Raw genomic sequence first — 24,028 nt, 5'->3', positions numbered from 1 at the left:
TGCTCTCTGGACCAAATCAAAGCTCCTCTTTTGTTCATGATCTCTTAGATTCGATCACAAACAACCCTGTTGTCTTTAATACCGCAATTTTCCAACCATAGGGATCCTCCTCAAGCTGGACCTTAGGTATTGCGCGGATCTCCTTGAGTAGTTGTTTCTTAGTCATTTTCAAAATAGGAGGCATCTTACTATATTACAGTTACGAACTATAAAATTAAATAAAACAAAAACAAGTAATAGCACATAAAACAAATACTTACGACGCGGTGAGGTGAGATTTTTTCGTCTTTAGCGTGTATGGGGAGGGTCCTTGGAAACATGGGTGACCAGCTTTGGTACCATTTGTAAGAACACCCAAATCTAATACTTTGTAAAATATTTGCATACTCATAAATTTATAAAGAAAAGCCACTTATTATAGATATCCAAGTAGGGCCTTGCTAAAACATGCAAGTTGGGTCCAATAGTTTAAAAAGAATATAGTAGTTTTCATGCAACGTCATAAAAACAATGATTAAAAATTTAAGTCCCACAGATAAGTTCTAAAAGTTTAAAAAAATAATGTAACATTATTAAAAGGTGCTCGACCTGATCGTTTCTCGTCCATAGGTTGCCCCCATGCCATATACACCCTCACGATAGAAGTCCCCACATCATCACGCGTGCCAAAGAGAAACACAATTTGCTACCTAGAAAAGAAAGTAAGGGGGTGAGCTAAAAGCCATTACAATAAGGAAGTACAAAATTACACATAAGTAGCACACGATAAAACATATTCATACATCGTCATACATCATAACATCATTATCGTAAACTATCATCATCATAAACATAAGCCTAATCATCATAACATCATACCATAAACATCATAAACATAACATCATGTCTTTGTGAACATGACCCACTAACTTGTCCATGTCACCTCTTGAGATAAACAGGATCTCTGGTCCTTGAATAACCTCGGCGCGTCCGCCCTATGAGTTACGTTTTTACATCCTTAGTAACTCAGGTTACATCTTCATATCCTTAGGAACCCTTTTGTGGTGTCGCGTTCATCACGCTAACAACCATTTCATAACATACATCATTCCAATGACAAACAATCCAGTCATATCAACACAAAATAGCATATCATAATTCTTATTGCAGAAGTATCATCACTCATAATATACTTATTCACACAAGTCAACCTTACCATTCACAACATAAACAAAAAAAAATTCTATCTAACTTCCTTACATCAGGTCCAAGCAAAGCAAAACTGACAAACTTCACAACGAGCCTATATCATAACCAAATAACATCCTTTAGCATCACACAAGGCTCACTTGTGCCCAACTCATATATCACATGTGTGCATGGGCTGCACACTTGGTGAAACTACTCATAATATCCAACTAGGCATATTTACTCATAAAGTCATCAAAAAAATAATGCAAATTATACCTATGTTACTTGCATGGTCTTTATATAAAAATCACATGGTTGCACAATAGAAACATTTTTTAACGTAAAAGTGGAATTACATGCGACATGCATACGTGAGAATGTTGTTAAAAAGCGGCGTTAAAAATGATAATTCATACACGCTTATTTCTATCGTTTATAAAAATAATGAATTAATAACATGCTTTGATTACCATTATTTATCTTCTTAAAATTACTAAGTTGATTTAAACCTCTTAATAAGGCATTATTTTATTTCATAAAATATTTTATTTAACCATTTAAAAATATAAAATTCCATTATTTACTTTCAAATTCCATAAAATAATAAGGACTACGAATTATGTAAAAATACTTATAATTTAACATGTTTTCTTAAAATAACATTATAATCCAATTAACAAATTTACAAACTTAATGTGAGAAAAAGTACAATTTTTAAATGTGGAAAAATACATTTTTACTTTTATTATTTTTAATACTTAATTTTTAAATAGAATTAATTCATAAGTGATAATCCAATAACTATTTTAATAAACATTCAGCCACTATTTGATTCACTTAAAATTCACAAGTAAAATAAATTCACCATTTTTCATAATTAAAATAGAGAAGAATCATAACTATTAAAATGATCAATCAACACAACATAGTATCCTACCCAAAACACAATCTCAATTTCAGCCATGATCTCTCCAAATAACAACATAAAATAACATTAACCAATAAATTGAAGGGGGGAAATCCAATACTTGTCTTGATAGAAATCAAGAGCCCAACTAGAACCACCTCCTTGCTCAAATAAGTCCTAGGGGTTTCGAACACCATAGAGCCAAAGAAAGAAAAACACCACTATTCTAAGATTTAAGAAGAGAAATATTCTTAACCAAGGGTTTTAAAAAAAAAAACCATAGATGAACACATACCTAGAGCTTTGAAATCCTTTTTCCTTTCTCCTCCTTCTCTTCTTTCTTTCCTCCTTCTCTCTAGAAAATGGCAGCCACTCTCTCCCTTTCTCTCTCTAGCTCGCCACTCTCTCTCTCTCTCTCCTCTTCTCTCTAGTTTCGACAGCCACCAAGAGCATAATGCTCTCTATTTTTCTCTCTTCCTCTTTTATTCTAAAGTGGCCCAAAATAACCTAATACACCAAATGGTGAGTTTCCTATTCCTAATTATTTTCTCTTAATTCTTATATAATTTATTTTATTTTAAAATGGTATGGAATAAAGATGACAACATCTCTTCCATTTTTAACTAGAATTGACCTAAATAAAATAGGAATTGCAATCCTCCTTTCCCATTTAGGCTCACACGTCCGAGCTCTTGTTTCCCCTTCCTTTTATTTATTTATTTTTAATTAATTTAATAAATATTCTAATAAAAGGAAACTACAATGTGTGTAGAAAATTCTACACATGTGCATCATGCAACCCTCCACATGCACACACTTAATAACTAGGGTGCAACAATACCTACCATGCACATTAGTGCATTCAACCAAAACTCAAATAATCACATTTTAAAAATAAATTAATTCACACCACTTAACAATTAAATAAAATAAAACACAAATTTAATCACTAAAAAAAATTGTTGCACTGCATAAACAATGTTTTAAATGCTCTTGTGATGTCTCTAATGATAGTTTGATTTTTATGTAAATAGAAGGGCATTTTATTTAACATTTAATTTGAGTTTTATCAAATTAACACATGCTGATTTTTGTGAAGAAAAAAATGTGATTTTTATATAAGTTTGTGATTTTGAATGAAATATTAGTAGCTAGAATTTTTTATTAAAATTAAGAAATGTCTTTTAAATGAGATAAATAATGTGAGTATATCAAATAAATTATGTCCTAAGTTATGTATATGTAAATATGATATTATTTTTAAAATATAATCATGAATTTTCACACACTACACCAAATACCCCTTAGCATAACACAAAAATATAATACTCCTGAAAAGTATTATTATATACATATATGTGGTAAAATAAAAAAATGGCGCTAATTTATTTTGGAGCCCGCCCATAACTTGTTATATTTTTTTCCCCTTTTTTCCTAGCCCGCCTATAACTCTCTCGTTTTCTTCTTCGCACCCATCTGCGCCTCTCCACAGAGCAAGCCAAGCTGGACTCTTTTGGGTCCCCAAAAGGGGTTTTGAGGTTAGGGGACTTGATGATGGGGGATGAGGACTGGTTTGAGGACTGGTAGCGGCGGCTTGTGCCAGTTTCCAAGAGGCGCATAAAGCCAGAAGGTATTTGGTTATTTAGGGTTGTTGAGAAAGAAGAAGAGAAAAGAGAAAGAGTAAGAGAAAGCTCTGTACACAGTCAACAATGGCGTTGGTAGATCTGAGAATCTTACGTTTGGTCTCTCTCTCCCATTTCTCGACATCTCCATCTCTCTCTCACATTTCTCCCATTGCTCCTCAATTTCTGGCAATCACTATCTCAATTTCAAGCTCTCATTGGCATGGGTATGTACATCTTTATCTTTATTTATCCATCTTCACTCATCTATTTCTACAACTATAACCCTAATCCTCACTTTAAGTTCCATTTTTCTTTCAATTTCTCTTTCTGTTTTTTCATGACTGATCAATGATTCATCATTAATGTTCTCTTTGTTAATTTTATTATTGCAACCATGATAATAGTGATCTTTGTTTCTATGTTTAAATATGGTGTGTTTTGGAATATAAATGAATGTTTGTATGTAGGCTAAACTTGTATGTATAGAGTGTATTTGTGTTATTTGATGTTTGTGTCAATTTATCTGTAAATTTTGTTTAGTTTGACTGCTTAAATTGGTCTTGTTATATAAAAATAAGCTTTGCTAAACCTATGCATAATAACTGTTTTATGGAATGCTTCAGTGAGATATATGAGTAAAATGATAAGTCTTGAAGTAACATCAAAGAAGGCAACTTGTCATTTATTCATTGTCGTTTTCAGATCCCTAAAGCTAATTATATTTACTAAATATATTTATAGGTATCGATAAGTCCTGAAGTAACAGCAAAGAAGGTAAACCGTGACATTATCAAACAGCTGGATACTCTCTACCGTGCCTCTCATTTGGCTAATCTGAGAGTTGCTTATGATGGCGGGAAGTCTATCTACACTGCTAGGGAGTTGCCATTTTCCTCCAAAGAATTTATTATAAAGTTGTCTGACAATGATAGAGAAACTGGAAGCTCTAGTACCAGGAGGTATTATATACTACATTAAGTTTGACATTTTGAGTAATACTATTTTCATTTTTATGTACTCTGTTCTGATTTGATATTTTTTCCCTTAATTAGCCATAGGGAACGTGAATTTAAGGTGACCATCAAGTTTGCTTCGAAGCCAGACTTACATCATCTGCGACAGTTTTTACAGAGCAGGCAACTTGATGCTCCTCAAGAGACAATTCAAGCACTGGATGTTGCTCTCAGAGGAGATCCATCGGATAAGTAATTCAATACTGCCTTCAGGCTTTAGAACAAAATGCCATTCTTTATAAATTTTCTTACTGCTTTACTATTTTTTTTCATCTGAAAATTCAGTGCCTGGTAGTTTATTTTGGTTTGTATATGTTATGTAACTTGATAATAATGTACTCTGTATGTTGTTAAAAGTGCTGAGTATTTTTTAGTCGATGGCTTGAGTGTATGTGTATCTTTAACTGTAGGTATACTGTTGTTGGGAGGTCGTTTTTTCACCGCACACTGGGGCATCCTGGTGAGCTTGCAAATGGCATAATCTATTGGAAAGGGTACTATCAAAGTTTGAGGCCAATTCAACTAGGGCTTTTTCTTAACATTGGTATTGCCTTTAGCTAGTTTACTCTTTTATGCTTATATTATTACAAGGCACCATATGGTGCACCACCTGATGGCGTAAGGTCGTCGTTTGTGCAATTTAATGTCGATTCACACATAATCTAGTAAGATGCTAAAATCTAATATGGAAGATGTTATGTGATGCCCTACAACAATTTTTGTTATCTAGATGGTTTTTACCAAGTGGACTGACGTTTCTTTTTCTGAACTACCTTATCCAATTGTTGTAGATGTTTCAACAAGGGCTTTTTATGAAACTATAAGGGTATTTGATTTCGTTTTCAAAAACTTTAATGTGAGAGACGATCTAAGGCCATTGCATGATCAAGTCCGACTCCAGGTTCTTGCATATTACTAAGTTGGATATCAGTGATTTTCTTATCTATTATTAACCTTATTAAAAGAAATTTATATCTATTTTTACTGCTACAGCTAAAGAAAATTTTGAAAGGGGTTAAAGTAGCATGCAATCATTTGCAGAATACAAGGACTTATAAGATTACTGGGATATCGACAGAGCCACTAAACAAATTAATGTGAGTGTGCATATGTCATGACCTTAACTATTCCATGTTGGTATGTGGTGCTATTTGATTTTAATAATTTGGGAAGATTTTTCTTGGTGGTATTTAAACTTCTCTACCTGTACTTTCAAATTGTTTTACAAACATGTTTATATTTTATTTTAGGTTTACTCTTGATGATAAGATGACACTGATTTCAGTTGCTGCTTACTTTCAAGACAAGTACAAAATCAAACTCAAATATGTGACATGGCCTGCTCTGCAAGTAGGAAATGCAGCAAGGCCTATTTACTTACCCATGGAGGTTCCCATCATAGTTTCAATAACATTTTTTTTTGCGTGCTAAGTTCTATTGGACAACAGCTATTTTCATGATTATATTTCAAAATGTTGTATTTGTTATAGGTTTGTACAATTGTTGAGGGGCAAAGGTACTCTAAGAAACTCAATGAAATGCAAGTAACCAATCTATTGAAGGCAACCTGTCAAAGACCAAACGGCAGGGAAGAAAGCATTTGGCGAATTGTTAAGCAGAACAAATACAGTGATCAGGAACTTGTCCAGGATTTTGGAATTAGTGTTGCAAACAATTCGACAATGGTTGATGCTCGAGTTTTGCCTCCACCAGTGGTATTTTTCTAATATGTGCTTGCTTTTGCGTTTGACGAGTGAGTTCTACTCTTTCAATTGGAACTAATTCTATTATTTTTCTTCATGAAGCTTTTATACAGAGGTACTGGGAGGGAGGCTACTGAGCATCCTCGATTTGGGCAATGGAATATGTCCAATAAAGTAAGTAAATGATCTTTATAACTCCATTTTGTTATGATATATGTGAAGAGGTATGATTCATTGACTTATTTTTTTTTATTTTGGGTTATGATAAAAAATGATCAATGGAGGCCAAGTTGAGTTTTGGACATGTGTGAACTTCTCGCGTATCAATTCAGATATTCATGATCGCTTTTGTTCAGAATTGGTCAGTACTTGCCTCAATAGGGGAATGGTATGGTTACCGGATCTTTCTGTCTTATCTCTTTTACTGTGACATTGCATTGACTGTTTATAATTGACATTTTTTATCATTTTGGATACTTGGAAGGCCTTCCAAACTAGACCAGTAATTCCCTGCAGCGCTTGGCCAGCTAACCAAATTGAGAGGGCTTTGAGATCTGTTCATGAGCAATGCAAGAAGATACTTATCAACAAACATCTACAGTTGTTAATAGTTATCTTGCCTGATTCTGGTGGTTCATATGGTGAGCTACTTGGCCAAGACTTGTAACTATGAAGTTTGAAATGCTATTATAACATTTTGTTTTAGCTAAAAAACGTTACATGCCTGTTCCAGGGATGATTAAACGAATTTGTGAAACTGAGCTTGGAATTGTTTCACAATGCTGTGAGCCTAAACAGGCAGTGAAGCTCAACAGACAGTATTTGGAGAATCTATCCCTGAAGATTAATAGCAAGGTTCATTTACCTGAATTCTGCTTTGATTTATTATTTATTATTTGATGATGAACGTTTAAGTTCTCAGGTGCATAGGCATTTGACAAAGTAGCAACATCATCAGCATTGTGTGTTTCAGTGCAACTGTTTAATGTAAAAAGCATGAAAATGATTATTATGAAAATCATGACCAATGTCTGAGAAAAAGAGCCCATGTTTTCATTCAACCAAGAAAAATAAAAATCATCAAAGCACCAATCCAATATTCAACTTATAAATCTGCCACTTTTATTTTTCTTTATTCTTTCTTTCTTTTTGGTCCATTATTTTCCTTCCTTAGTAAAACTTATTTGGCTGGTATAGGTGAAAGAGAGAGATAGTTGGGTCCATCCTTACCAAACAAAAACTAGATGTTGGGTCCTAATAGATATTTGGTCATTACAATGTCTCCATTATACAAATATTTAAATATATGTTATATAAAAGTGTAGTACTTGGCACTTGTATAAATGAAAATGAATTAAATAATAATAATAATACAGTCCTAAAAGGAAACTGAAATTAATTATTATTGATAGAGCTATAGTAGTGCAGCTGATAACTTGATATTTAGTACATGACATTTTAGTAGTCAAACTCCATAGGCGTTGAACTAATGATGATATATATTTGATAAATTGTAGTGAAAATCAAACATTATTATAAGTACCTTCTCATAGATACATCTCTTTTAATATGCTTTCTTAGTTTGAAATTATCAAGATCAATAGCTAGAGATACACTATATTGATTTTTCTTAATATTTTATTTTGTAAATATAAGATTGTTCATATCATTAAAAAAATTCTTACATATATAGATACATCTCTCCTAATATGCTACAGCCCCATGTATTATTTCATATGGAAATAGACAAGGCTTATTATATATATTGTTGTAAACACAACCTCAAAACAAGAACATAAACACACCATAAACCAGAAAACAATTGATTAATAATCAATCTTAAAGACAAAACTGGTTTAATCAAGGAATCAAATCAAAACAAAAATGAAACATAAAGAGGAACACAAACAGAAACACATACATGGTTCGAATGAGTGTTGGCTAGACACCACTCTACTCCACGGCCAAAACCAGCCCCAAGGGCTTGACAATCTCTTTAATGATTCTAAGTTTCAATCTGTACAACAATGGAGTCTAGCTCCAAGCTTCTCTCATAACAGTAGTACAAGATATATCTAGGCTCTCTAAAACTCACTCCCAATATTACAATGTATGTAAAAACTGAATTGGATTAAATGATAGAAGACGAGCCTTATATATACATGTGATGTAAGTGACTGAAATCCCCTCCAAGGCCCAAGCACCAACTGTCATAACTAAATTTTCAAAATAAATTAATTTCCAATTTGTTTTATGTTCAAATAAATTCAAATTTTATTCTTTTTCATGTCATTAAAATTTTTACATCACTGTCTTTTTCTTTATAATTTCATTGTAGCCAAATAAGAAGATTTAACTCCATCTCTATTTCGTTTCTTTATCTGATGTTATTCTAATAAATTTTTGCTATATATTGTCTTTGCCTATTTAATTTTATTTATTTAATGCTGAGTTTTTTTTTCTCTTTAGTTGAAACTTTTCTAGTTGGCTGCCTTCAAAAGAAGAGGCAAGATACTTGGTGTGCAAGTAATTTTTTACGGGAGACTCTTATTTTTGTTTGCAAGAGGTATTCCTTTTACCTTGGTTTTATATTATTGAAATATTAGAGGAGTTTGAATATCTTAAATATTCATCCATAGTGAAGTAGGTTCTGAGATTATTATTGTGTCCTGCGGTGATAACGGAAGGTTGAGACCTTATGTGTCTTAGTGAAGTAGGATCTGAGAAATTTGTGTGCTGTGGCGAGATAAGAAAGAAAATATGTGTGTTGTTTGTATATATGCTTGTTAAGGTAGCTTTCATTTCCAATCAATTTTATATATGTAGATCACTTAATGTCAAAGAACAGTCAATAATTGAAAATACCACTACAAGAATACCAACCAAAAATAGAACCTCCACTCCTTGATATTGAAAACCCAATAACTAAACACAGAAAGAGAGAGTACTTTGAGTACTAATAAGATATAAGGAAGGCCATGCACTTGAAATTATTGGAAAACTAGCATTGTTAATACTTATAAAAAAAAGGCCATGCCTAAGAGCAGCTTCCTACAGAGAGCCCCCACTAGAAGAAGAGCAAAAATTCCTCAACACCTTCAAACTATCTGCATTGTCAAATATCCTAGTAGTAAAATCTATAAGAATAGCAATTAGAGATTGTGTTATTGAAATAGAAAGAGAAAGATCTAAGTGTATAAGTATAATTCTACTCACTCAATTCCTCATTCCTCTACCCGACTAGGTTGGCTATACGTACCCTTTTAAACTGCCCCAAACCTAGTGCTAACAATGCTCCCCTCCCATTAGAGTGCCATATGTCCATACTAACAATTCACTCCTAGCCAACTAGAGTCCTATCATTCTTTCCTTTGATAAATGAGCTTAATTGATTATTTAAATTGGTGCCAGTTTCAAATGCTTCAATCTAGCATTCAAAGAATGGGATTACTTGAAAAGAAGTACATTCTATTCTCTATTCCAAAATAGGAGTTGTACTTGTCTTTCTAAACTGCATAGCAATAGCATCAAATAAAAAGTACTAAAATTTCTAAGTCACTTCAGTATAAATCCATGTACATTATCTAACAATAACATCTCAACGTAACTTCACTTTATATAGTTACGATGTGTACAAGAACAAAAGCTTGAGTAACAAACATAATAAAATTAAATAAAAAAGAATAATATACCTGATGTAACCATAATAGTCTTTTCTTGGTCTCCAAGATGTCAAATTTCTATGTTGGATGTTCACTACCACCTCAGATTCTCGTTTTATTGAGAAATAGAATCCAACTTCTCTATTTACATTGAAAGAGTAACACCTACAGTTTCCCTTACTTATCTCATACGAATCATATATCAGATAATGACAAAAACTAGACCTGTTAATTTTCCAAGTGTTTCTGAATAGAAATTGGGTTATTATTTAATGTTTGTCCAATTTTTTTTTATTAACTAATTCTTAGTGCAATATAACATCAGCCAATACCTACAACGTATATACTCCACACCATTGTACTTTCTTATTCATTATTTAAATATCAACTTAATAATTGAGGATGTTCCCTTTTCAACTTTTATTTAAAATGAGTGCAATATAACTCACAATGCTATATAAAGGTCTCTCCTCTTAGCCATCACAAACAAAAGTAAACTCAAAAAAAGATTCTTCACAAAATAATGGCATGATCGATAAAAGATTTTACTAGAATTTAGAAGTTTTTTTTTAATCTAGAATCCATAGAAAACAGTCAATGCTTGTCTAAAATATGTTCAATGTACACTTTATCAATGACTTAGTAAGCCTAACAATCATAGAAACTAAAAATAGCACCCTTATTTCATAGGATAGGATCAAGCACAACAGAGTTGTAACCTTGGCCAGAGTTGTAACCTTCAACAACAATTTTGTTAGCACACACTTTATTTAAAAAAAATTCTATCCATGTGGGCAAGTTTCCTAGTTCAAATCCCTTAGAGTGTGAGTTGAGTGTTGTGTTATTTGAGATTCATGCCTTGACACATCACACTAATAAAAGGACAACCATAGAAAAAGTTCTCCAATATGCTTTCATTTTTTTTTTACGAAAAAGGATAACAAGGTGCTGATCCATTTTCATACTTTTTGATATTTTAAACAATCCAAAAACATGACCGAGTGTAAAGACTAGAAATTAAAATGGTTTTCCAAATGTTGAATCATAAGCTCCATCCACAAAGGGATAAATTACCAAGTCTTTTACGCTGTTGGATTTTCACTTCTCAAATCCCTCTATTTTAGTTATAGATAGTAGATATAAATATTAGGGCAGACAGAGCAACAATTAAATCCCAAAAACCTCACGAAAAAGGCGGTAATTAATATATATACTCTTGTCATTTTCAGAAAGATTATAACACAGGGAGCTCAATCTCTATTGTAGAAATTAAACCAATTAGTAAAGTCACTATAGAGCCCTTGGAAACACAATGGCCAAAAATTGGACAAGCAGCTAGCAAACTTAACAAAATTATAGTAAAGGCCAATACAACAAATAAAACAAAAAAATTGACAAATAAGACACAACACACAAACGGAGAGTAGAACACCAACACCAAATCAAAGTTTGCTTTCATATTCAAAGACAATAGGTTGAAAGAGCATACATTCTATATATTTAAAAAAAAATTACAGCCTAAATCCTATATCAAGTGAAAACACAGCAAAACAAAATTCAGTATTTATACGATCTTGTGTTTGGTAAGATATTCAATTCACTATCACGAAAAAAATATATTGAATTTATTTAAGATATGAGAAGATGAACAATGAGAAGCAAACCTGGGACTACTCTAGAGTTTCTAATTTTTTCCCTTATTTTGTCTATTATGCTTATTTTTTGTGTGGTTATATGACATGTAGTTGAGAAAAGGTTACGATTTCAGAATAAATGGAGGATGAATTTATGCTCATAATGCATACATTAGTTATACTAATTTATATGCAGGGTTCATTGAATGAGATTCTCCTTGAAGACCCAAAATCTGGAACTACAGACAACGCTCATGAGGATGCCTTGACAAAATTGTTTGGTAACCTAAAATCTGGTTGTTTAATCGAACACGGAAGAGGCGTAACAGGGTCGAAGCTAACTGTTGTTAATATGTGTAATAGCAAGATCTCCAAATTAGAAGAAGAGCAGCTGTAGAATAGTTTGTGCTAAAAGTAGTAACTTTTCAATATGTTGAATATTTAAGACTATTTGAATACTTTAAGAACATTTTGTTATTGATGACAGTGTTGAATGTTTTAAACTAATTTTTGGATTGTTAATATAATGTTGAATGTTTTTACTATTTGTTATTTGAAAATCAAGTTCATTTGATGATGCCAGTATATATTAGAAAGCTAATTTTAATTATATAAAAAAATTAAAATATAATAGAATAAATTAGTGTTATATAAATAAAATATATAATGAGAATTTAAACATATCTAAATATAACAATAATACGAAAATTGTGTTATAATATCTATTACAATAACACTTTTTATGCAAAGAATTGTGTTATGCAAACTTCATTATATAACACAAATAATGTGCTATACTAAAGTGTAGTATAACACAAAAAAAAATATTATACTAAAGTGTAGTATAACACAAAAAAAGTGTTATATAATCGACTATAAATAGCATAATTCAACACTTATCTATATATTAAAAAAACACAGAAATTGTGTTATCGTTGACAGTACAATAACACATCTGTATAACACTGATAAAGTGTTATGTAAAGTACCCTGACCTACGATAACATAGTCGGTCTTAACACATCAGAAAGTGTTATCGTATGTTTTGATAACACATTTTGGGTGTTATTAAAAGCATTTTTTCTTGTAGTGACATTATTATTAAAGTGTAGTTTATTTATTTAAATGAGGAAAATATTTTGGTTTAAATTCACTTATAATTTTTAAACAAAATAAAGAGCTGCAAAAAGTTTATGCTAATAAGTTAAAATAATTATTTTGTTTCAAATTAAAGGATCTTTCACCTACATAATTCAAGCCTTAAATAATATAAGTGAAAATATATTTTTCCCGCACTTTAAAATTATGAATTATCATTTTAATCTTGTAATTTTTATTAATTTAGAAAGGCTTTATTTTTCTAAAGGAAATAAGAAATTTAATGAGTATTTCTAAATAATTAAATGTTATGTTATTTTTCTATGCAATTTAAAAGAATAAATGGAACGATTATTTTATGGGGAATTAAGAAAAAGATAAATGAAATATTTTTATGAAGTAAAAATAATGTATTAAATGATTTAATCAAACTTTTAGATCTAAATAAACAAATAATAGTAAAGAAACCATGTTGTTGAATTTTATTTGAAAAAGTAAGAAATAAGTATGTAGGAATTATCGTTTTTAACGTCACTTTTTAACAACGCTCCCACATATACATGTTGCATGCAAATGCACTTTTACGTTTAAGTATATGCCTATTATTCAACCATATAATTTTTACTTGGAAACCATGCATGAATAATAAGTAGAATTGACATTATTATTTTGTGGTTCTATGTTAAAAATGTGCATGTTTGGGAAATTATGTATAAGTTGCACCATGTGTGCATGGCCTATGCACACATGGGGTATATGTGTTGGGCACAAGAAATCTCATGTGATGCTAAAGAGTACTATTTGATTATGATTATAGGCCCGTTGTGAAGTTTGTTCCATTTTTGCTTTGCTCGGACCTGAGGTAAGGAAGTTAGATAGAATCTTTATAATTATGCTATGAAACGGTAAGATTGGTTTGTATGAGGATATATGCTATGTGTGATGAAGTACCATGAGATATGAAGTATGAAATGTTATTTTGAGATGATGTGATGAATTTGATAAATCAAGTATTTCCCTTTGTGTTGATATGACTGGATTGCATTTGTTTTGTATGTTGTATGAATTAGTGAATGGTTGTTAGAGTGTTAAACGCGACACAAAAAAGGGTTTACTAAGGATATAAAGATGTAACCCAAGTTAATAAGGATATAAGGACGTAACTCATAGGACTGACATGCCGAGGTTATTCAAGGACCAGATCCTCCTGTTTAACTCAAGATATAACATGGATAAGAGAGGGGTCATGTTCACAAGGATGTGATGATGATGTCTATTATGTTGATGCTTGAATATGCTAATGATGTATGATGTGATGATGATGTTTGAATATGCTGATGATGTATGATGTATAATAACGATGAATGATGATAATGTTTATGTACGATGTATGATGATGACGTTTAAGTATGATGTATGACGATGTATGGATATGATGTTATATGAGACTTACGATATGATTATGCTTTTGTTGTATTTTTCTTTGTATGTCGTTTGTACTTCCTTATTGAGCTTTTAGCTCACCCACTTACTTTCCCTTTTCAAGTAATAAATAGGGTTTCTCTTTGGCACATGTTGTGATGTGAGGAGTTCCGATGTCAGAGTGCGTATGGCGAGGGGGTATCCTATGGGCGAACAAAACAATCAACTTAAACACCAAAAATTAAAGAATGATGTTATTGACTTAAATTTTAAAAGCTATCAGTGTGACTTAAACTTTATTTATTTTAAACGTTGCATAAATACTCTCATTTTTATTTTAAACTATTGGGCCCTACTTGCATGTTTTAGTAAGACCCCACTGGATTTTCATATGTTAAGTTGCTTATCTTCTATAATTCTATGAGTATGGAGATGTTTTACAAAGTAGTTTAGGGCGTTTTACAAATGGTATCAGAGACGGTCATCCGTGTTTCCAAGGACGCTCCCCATACACGCTAAAGATGGGAAAATATCACCTCACCACGTTGTAAGTACTTGCTCTAAATGTTATCTATATTCTTTCCTACTTTTTAATTTTGTAGTTTTGTAATTTCTATGTAGAAAGTATGCCTCTAGTAATTAGGACTTCTCAAAAGAAACTTCTCGATGAGATTAGTGGGATCTTAAGGGTTCATATAGATGATGTAAACGATGGAGATGAGTGGATGTAAGCTCCCTGAAAGATATTTGTTGTGAATGAATATATTTAATGGATGAGATGCATCATAGGAAATTGCAAGTATGACACTATCATGTTTCAAGTAAAGCGAAGAATGGAATACGTCAATGATAATATAACTGTTAGGAAAATAGTATTTGTCTCAATGGAAATGGTAAGAAAATTACAACTATATGCAAAAATATTACAATAGACAAGGATTGATTAAATAAAGTGTTATAACTCTATAACTAAAAATACAAATAAACAAAAGAAGAAGAAGAAGAAGAGAAAACACTACTACAAAATACCCTTTACAGGACACTTTTTTAGGACACGCACATAAATGCAAGTCCTTAAAAATATTTATGGAGTGTTTAGGACACTCATTGAGAGTCCTGAAAAAATACAATTCAGGACTCGCAATGAGTGTCCTAAAAAAATAAGCGAGTCCTAAAATATCTGGGCTAAAAAATGAGTGTTTTACTTAACAATTTTAAGGACTTTCTTTGGGAGTCCTTAATACTCTTTTAGGACTCGCTTTGCGAGTCCTGAAAACACCTGAGCTGAAAAATTAGGAATGGTAACTTTCAAGGACTTGCTTTGCGAGTCCTAAAAAAATATTAAGGATTCCCAAAGCAAGTCCTTAAAATTGCTAAGTAAAAGAGCATAAAACCACTTATTGTTTAACATATTTATAAAATTAGTATTAGTTAAAAATAAATTTTTTTATTGATTGGAAAATAATTTTAATATATAAATTTACTAGTTATAATTTTTATAATATATGGCATTGTTTATTTATTTAAAATTTATAAGAAAATTAAAAAAATATTAATGAAAATTAATTAATATATTTTTAAAATAAAGTTAACTAAAGTGCACTTTTACCTAGTATTTAAATTAAATAGCAATTTAAGTTTCAAATAACAATTATTATAATTTGTATAGTTGTGATTTTTAAAATTATTTTTTATAGTATTAGGAGTATAAAATTTGGAGTTTTATAATCACATTATTTTATCTAAATAATATAATATGATTTTTATTTATAAAATAAAAAAAATATACATATAAGTGCCAAATCCATTTCTCCCTACCCGATCCTTATACTTTCCTTTCTCCCTCTCTCTCTCGCATGCTTTTTGCTAGGCCCAAACGACAACGACAAGGGCTCGGGGAATGGTGGTCGACGGCGGCAAGGGGGTCGGGGTCGGGCTGTTCGGCGCAAGGGGGCTCGGGGCTGGGCTCGACAGCAACGACTGGTGGCTCAGGGCTGGGCTTGACAGTAACAACTGGTGGCTCGGGTGCTGGGCTCGACGGCGCAGGGGTTGGGCAGGACGTGGAGGCTTGGGGGCTCATTGGGGCTGGACGACACCGAGGCTTGGTCGCTCATTGGGGCTGGACGACTCAGAGGCTCGATAGGTATGCGCGCTTCTTTTTCTCTAATCAAATAAACTAAAAATTTTGTAGTGTATTGGTCTGTAGTGTTGTTCGTATAGACACATGAACAAAGTGTTTATTCTACACTCTTTCTCACACTTGTGTATATTTATACATATAAAGAAAAAACTGAGAGTGGTTGCCATATGTTTGATAAAAGTCTTCAATGAGACAAAGGAGTTTGGCTTAAGGTACCAGTTGAACTATTTGAGTTTGTTCCAATTGTTGTGAATGTGAATTATTTTGGCTTAATTTTGGCATTTGAGTCATTTGACCTTAGTCATTTAGGTTGTCTTTGCAATTAACCTTAGTGTTCTATTTTCCCATACTAAAGTCGTCCATGTTAAAGTCCTTTGTCTCATTGTCTGAAACGTGATGCTAAAGTGTCTCAAGCTAACTACAGGTTCTTGTAGTACAAGAGAAACATTGTGATCCTGCATTCATTGGTCTATGGAAAATACCTACTGTATTCATTCTAGAGGTATGGTAGCAATTTTCTTAGATTACCATCAAAACCTTCTAAATTTCCATTTTGAATGTTTTATTAATTCTTCATTAATTATTGCTTTTGTATCAGTGAGAGAAGATCTTTACAGGAGCTGTGAGAGAAGTTGAGGACGAAACTGGGGTAATAATATATATAAAATATATTTCCTTGTTCTATTCCACAAGTAAAATAAAATTTTGTTTATCAAGATAATCGTTTATGAATTACAACATCTTACCAGGTTATTCCATTGAGAAAAGTTGTAATTGTTTTCATTGCAGATCGACACAGAGTTCATTGAAGACATAGCATTCAGGTATTGACAAAATGCTATATTTTAAACTTTCCTTGTTTATTGAAGCATTAGCCACTAGTAACCATTAGTATCTAAGAAGTAAATACCATTTTTGTTTTAAATGTATTCTATTCAATATGTCCATAAGATTCCACATTTTTAGTTCATGAGTATCCTTTCTAATAATTTTATGCTGAATTAGTTGTGTATTATCTTTCCATTCCAGGCATGTTCACAATGTGGCTTTTGAAAAATCAGATTTATTCTTCATTTTTATGCTTAGGCCCCTATCAACTCAGATAGTAGTTGATGATCTTGAAATTTACGCAGCCAAGGTACATATTTGGTCTCCTTGCCTTCTACTTCCATTTCTTCTGCGTTAATTGCTCACCGTAATTTTCCACTTTCATTGGTAGTTTTAACCATAAAACGGAATTTCAAAAAACAAGTCCTGTTATCATCACTTTGAGATTATACTATAAGGGGTTGTTTGGACTCATTGAAACTAAGATGAGCGAGCAGAGAATATAGACTATAAACGAAAATATAAAGACTTGAATTGAAAGTGTTTCTACTAATTTCTAAACATTTTGGATATGGTATTGGATAAGATTAGATGGGGTTAAAATATATTAAAGAAAAAAAAAAAAGAATAAATGAGTTGATTATTGTTAAGTCTTTTAATTGTATTATATAGAGTCGATATTTTGCTTCTTATATTTCTATCCACGATATTTGCTTTTGCTCTTAATTTGATTTTCATGACTTTTGAGGTTTTTATGATATTATGCCAAGTTATGCATTCTTAGACTTAGTTTGAGATAATATGAAATAATTTGGTTAATAATTTGTGAGTCACTATTGAGTAATTGATTATATACTAATCCCTATAATATACTAATACACCATATTGAATAAAATAATGATAATTTCTATGTCTTGTTGTTTCATATATAAAAAAAATCAGTTGGCAATTGTATATTAAATTGATGGTGACTCTTATAATTATTGTATCAACCTTTTTGTATGGTTGTTTTATTAAAAAAAATTAGAAGGTTAAAATGACTTCTGTTTTGTATTGTGTGTATTAATGAGAAATAAGATTCCAAACTTATCCAAATATGTTTCAAGACATTTTTTATGCTTAGATTGATAAATATCTATATTTTGGCTCACTTGTTAATATGAATGGATCTATAAATTTCAATGTTGTAACAAAGATTACAAGAGTGATTTGTGTGTGGTTTGGACATTTTGTGAGGTACTTTGATTGATCAAGAGCAAATATTAGTGGGTAGAATAAGTTGATTGAACACATAACTTGGTTTTTGGTGCTGTGGTGCAACATGATTTATTATTTAAATTATACTTATGTGAAATTTTTAAGGTTAAATGTCAACATCTGGCTTTTTTACTTTTTTTATAATATTGATAATAATGTTTAGGTTAAAATTTTGATGGTCTTAAAGCATTGGATTGGTAGCTAATTGCAAAAGGTATGTTGTATTTGATTTATTTTTAAAAAAATTCAATCTTTTATAATTTTCAATAATTGTATAATTTTAGTGGAGTTTGAATATCTTAGATATTCATCCGTAGTGAAGTAGGTTCTGGGAATTATGTGTGTTGCGGTGATAACGAAAGGTTGAAAACTTGCATGTCTTAGTGAAGTAAGTTCTGAGAATTTTGTGTACTGCAATGATATATGGATGAAAACCTATGTGTTGTTTGATTTGTTTGACTTGTTGGTGTTTATTGTGACAAATGACTAGGCTAGTAAATTAGGGCATATGTTGTCTGATTTTCTGTAGATTTGTTTATACTTAGTTTTGTTTTGCATTTTGCAACTGGTTTAAATAGATTAATATGATTGATTTATGGTCTATTTTTTTAACTAAGTTGAATGGATTAATATGGTAGATTTATAGTCTATTTTGTTGCTGATTTTGGTATAGTTTGCTACTGTTTTGAAATACCTCTATGTACTGGATGGATAACATTTTATGAAATAGTACTATCTAACAAGAAATTGTTTGCTGCTTGACTATATGAATACCTATACTGATAGTTTAATTCTCGCATCTATTACATATATATATAATTTTCTGTCTACTTATTTATAAGTTTGAATTATTATATAGATCTCCAAATTAATTGGATATACATTATCCGTAGATCTAGAGATGTACACTAATCAATTATGTGTGGAGCTCTCTTATTTTTTTTATTTCTAGTGGTCAACATTTAATAACTTTTTATTTCCAGTGGAGAAACTTTTTATTAATTAAAGAACTTTTTTATAATGCGCAGGTCTATATTGAGATGCATTTCTTTGGCGCAATACTATACAACATTGGCAGTTGAAGTTTTTAGAATAAAAAATTTATTTCACTAACATTGTATACATTTCTTGTTTAATATTTGGTGATTATAGAATTTGATTATAGTATAAACTATCATGTAATATGATTTTCTAAGCTGAGTAGACTAAATATTGAAATAATATTTTTGAGTAATTAATAAAAAATTATTTTGTTGTATTTTCTTTTGAAATTTTAGAAATCTAACATATATAATACATTTTGGACACTCAAAGTGTTGACCCTCGATTTGGTCAACTGACACGGAGTCAAATGCTTGATGTGGATGGATGTGTTGGAATAGATTTAATGACAAAAACAGTAAAGAACACAGTAAACTATAGTGGTTCGGCCCCAAGAATTGGTAATGACCTACGTCCACTTAAGCTATTATTAATATTGAATCTCAAAGGAGTGATCAAAGAACTAGGGTTCTCCGAGTTTCACAAACCTTAGAGAGATGACTAATACAATGATAGCTCTAATTCTCTTGTAAAGTATGAACTAAAAAATTTGCCAAAAGTCCCTTCCTTGAGCTATTTCTCTTTATTTATAGGCTCAAGGAAGATTACATGAATCAGTTACAGATATTCTTTCCTAATTAGTCGGATATTCAGGAAATCAAGGGAGACAATCTCGGATATGATCATAACTACATAAGATTTTCTCCAAATATATCGAGCACACGACCAAGCTGGTCGTATATAAATTTCAAATGTTACGCCATGGGAATCTCTCTGGTCGATGGTCGAACAAGAAATCCGCCAGGTGTCAGCCACGTATTGAAAATGCCTGCCACGTCATCCACGCCTGTTCTTTGGATAACATTTGCCCCCCAAGTTTAATTATTGCGACCAGCAATAAGTAAACTTTAGGAAAAAAAACTGTTCATATGCCCCACGAAATCTGTCAGAGCCCTCATGCGTTTTTGAAAACCGTGACCTAATTATGTCTAATCAAGCCTTTTCAGTTTTCAAGAAACCATTCTGACAGCTTATACACTCCCCCATGCTTTGAAAAAGGGAAAGTCATGATTGCCACTTTTTGCTACACTACAGCTTCTATAAGTAACCTCCTCATCTCCCTTATAATCTTTTACTCACCATTTCCTGCCAAGAACTCTCAAGAGCTTTATTCCTGAGCCCAGAATTTCGCAAATTTCAGATGCCCTGCTGAGGATCTTTCTAACTCAAAGCTTTCATTTTTCTGAATCTTCAACCTTCGCTCAGGTAATTTCTTAATCTTCTAAACTCTTTGTGATGCCATGCATGCTGCCATTGTGCTCTGAGATGTTTTTCATTCTTGAGTAGAAATTCGTGAGGATTTTGTATAAACTGTTTGATGCTTGATAGGGTAGTGTATTTTTTCTTTAGATAAGTTAGGAGTTAGTTTGATAGTCAGGATCATAGATTTAGGGCGTAAAATCGACGTAAAGATTCAATTTTTAGGCTAGTAGAAAAACTAGGTTTTTCCCGCCCCTTAGGAGTTGAAAAAGCTTCTTTTCAGAAAACTTTTTACTTTCATTTTTGATCCATTTTTCAAACTGCTAGCATAAAACTTAGTGTTTGGTTAGAATCCTGCTGGTCGATAGACGCGAGCAACGTTATCCCAACTTCCCACATAAGTTCCCAGGCTATGTGTCTTATCTCCTCCTTTGTCTGTTTGCAGTTCATATGCAAGACCCGTGGGGAGGAGAAAGACCCATTGAAGACGATCTCCTAGCTCAGCTGCTCGAAGGCGAAGAACATCCTTCTACTTTGATACCAGATATCCCTTTCTCTCGCCTTAACCCAAATACTTCTTCAATTTCAACCCAAAAAATGGCTCACACCAAAACCAAAGCTCGAAAAAGAGAAACTCCCAACACCTCTTGTCAGCCTACTGCTGATGCTCCCTTGACCAGTGGTCGAGGCGAAAATATTCCTGATACCAATGTCCAAAGGTATGCCCATCCTTGACACGCTACTCAGCTGGATTTCGAGTGGCATGTTGTCCCAGAAAGTAGAGTGAAGATCAGGATGATCGCAAACTACTTAAATAAATACAAACTGACAAGGGTGACCCTAGTCAAACCTTCCCTCGACCAAAGGGCTAACCTGCCTGGTGGGGCTTATAGCGCTTGGTCGCAGTTTCACATTGAGGCAAGTGCCACTTTGCCTCTTCACTCATTCTTTCAGGGGGTGGCCAACTACTTCAGGGTTGCCCCCTTCCAAATCACCACGAATGGATATAGAATGCTTGCTGCACTCTATATTCTGTACAGCCAGAAAAATTGGCCCGCCCCGTCGCCACATGAGGTCAACTTCCTATTTGACCTTAAATCTAACCCCAACCAAGAAGGCACGGGGTTTTTCCATCTTTGCCATCAGGAAAACGGGCGCACTTTCCTGGCTGACACTACCCATATCTCCAACGTGGGGAGGTACCACTAGGAGTACTTTCTTACGCCTGACCTGGCTGCAGACAACTTGGCTTTCACACGAGAAGGTAAAATTCTCACGTCGCTAGCTTCTTCACTTGGTGTTTTTCTACCACAATGTCTTGAATTTTCAATGTGTTTCAGGCCCATGGTTACAACCAATCCCAACTCCAGGGATGGAGTCAAGGGCGACACTCTTAGCCAACATGCCAGATGCTGAGAAGAGTGTCAAAAATTTAGTTACAGAGGCTAACCTTAGGTTGGCTAGCCTCTAGAATTCTCAACCAACGACGAGTAGGCCTTCGGAAGAAGACGCCCACACCAAAACGGAACCCGAGCAGCAGCCCCAAGCGTCTCCTTTGAGGAGGAGACCAACTGGGGTTACAATCAGGGAACTTGCTGACACTCACCGATCAGAGAGGCCCTTGGCTCGTAAGGGAAAAGGAAAACAAAAGGCTGCCGAGCCTACCGAACTCTCTGACGACTCGTCGGATGATAACGGTATATTAATCTCGTTTTTAAACCATTTGCCAATTCCCTGTCATCTATTTGATGGGGACGACAACTTTAAGAATGCTCCCTCCTTAAGTTCAGATTTCTTCCAAGCAGTAGGTAGTTTAGTAGATAATGTAGCGACCAATAGTTGTAGTGCGAGTACTTTACTTTCATTCTTTTGCCCTGCGTGACCATTTAGTCTTACTGTTCACGTTGTTTCCTTTTGTGTAGATATGGACTCCGAGGACGTCTTTGAGCATTATAAGGCTGCTGCTGCCTCTTCTGGCCAAAAGAAAGATAGTAAGAGGGCTCGAGAGGAGAGCAGTAAGACTCCCTCGAAGAAGGCTCGAACTGACGATCCTCCAGCCATTGCCCCCTCGAAGGAGAACTCACCACCTCCACCATCCTCCGAGCAGTCGGCCTCCACTCCCACCGACCAATAGCCTTCTCCTAAGGCTCCTAGTAGGGAGGCATTGAACACTCAGCCCGAAGGCTCCCTGCCCAGCCTCATGGTCAGATCTGCCAGGGAGAGGATATACAAGCTCTCCAAGCACAAACGCAGCCAGGCAGCCATTACTGAAACTATTTCTATGGAGGCTGATCAAGTCATCAATAGAGGGCTGAACGAGATAGTCAGCGTAAGTCAATTCCTGCTGCTTTAACATTTATTTTCGATTCCTTGTCCTTACTTTATCTTATTCTCTCTGACTTCAGGGACAGTTGACCTCAACTGCTGGCTAGTGCCGTATTGGGGCGTTGGTGTCTTGGGGAAAGAACTTTGATTCCAGGCTTGCCGAGAGTAAGCAAGCAATCGAAGTTGCAAACAACGAGCTTGCTAAACAAAATGGCGAGCTACTCGAGGAGAAAAAGGAGTTGTCCAAAGAGAAAGATACACTGCTCGAGGACAAAGCCAATCTGACCCAGGAGCTGCTGGCAACCCAGGAAACCTTGAGGAAGGCCAAAAAAACCAAGGAAAAGTTCAAGGAAAGCACCAGGCTCAACCATCAAGAATCTTTTCAGCTCAAGCTTGATCTGATTGCCAGCAGGCAGGAGGCGGAGGAGCTTGGAAAACGAGTGCAGGAGCTTGAGGAGCCCAGGGCCAAGGATTTGAAGAAATACAAGGAGGCCACTCATCTTTGCTTCTACTAATTTTGGAACCATAACCAGGAGGCTAACTTCAACTACCTGTCCGAACGCTTGAGGAGGACTCTGATGACGCAGTGTGCCATCTGTCTAGAAGAAGAAGAAAAGGCCAAAGTGCCTGCCTCTCCAGAGATCTCCCTGGCAGGGGGGATAGATGGTGCAAATGCTGAAGCTGGCCCTTTCTCTGACCAAGGCACTCCTCAAGACCCTCAAGGCCCTGTAGCTCCTTGAATTTTTTTCTCTTTTATCTCAACTACACGACCCACGGGTCATATTGTAAAGACTATTTATTTTTATTGCTGCAAGGGCAGCCATTTTTCTTTTATTTGAACAGTTACATATAAGCAGTACTGTTCGCGATGTAAAAGAATATTTTCTCTTTATTATAATATATGTTCGCATGACCGAACCTAGTATAGTACTTTGGCTTGATC

At 33.6% G+C, this 24,028-nt stretch overlaps 1 protein-coding gene across 1 annotated transcript; it reads left to right on the top strand.

Annotated features, from left to right (window-relative positions):
* The first annotated feature begins 3,786 nt into the window (after positions 1 to 3,786).
* LOC133792509 (protein argonaute MEL1-like) lies at positions 3,787 to 22,894 on the top strand. The gene is made up of 17 exons (XM_062230419.1): positions 3,787 to 3,795; positions 4,444 to 4,661; positions 4,755 to 4,907; positions 5,126 to 5,259; positions 5,507 to 5,616; positions 5,709 to 5,812; positions 5,966 to 6,104; positions 6,206 to 6,430; positions 6,521 to 6,590; positions 6,685 to 6,806; positions 6,903 to 7,059; positions 7,152 to 7,273; positions 16,799 to 16,876; positions 17,164 to 17,198; positions 17,404 to 17,512; positions 18,623 to 18,656; positions 22,683 to 22,894. The coding sequence occupies exons 1-17, from the start codon at positions 3,787 to 3,789 to the stop codon at positions 22,892 to 22,894; spliced, it is 2,031 nt and encodes a 676-aa protein (XP_062086403.1).
* The last annotated feature ends 1,134 nt before the right edge of the window (positions 22,895 to 24,028 follow it).

This window comes from Humulus lupulus, chromosome 7, assembly GCF_963169125.1.
Source record: "Humulus lupulus chromosome 7, drHumLupu1.1, whole genome shotgun sequence".
Lineage (NCBI taxonomy): Eukaryota > Viridiplantae > Streptophyta > Magnoliopsida > Rosales > Cannabaceae > Humulus > Humulus lupulus.
This window is presented reverse-complemented; position numbering and strand designations above follow the sequence as displayed.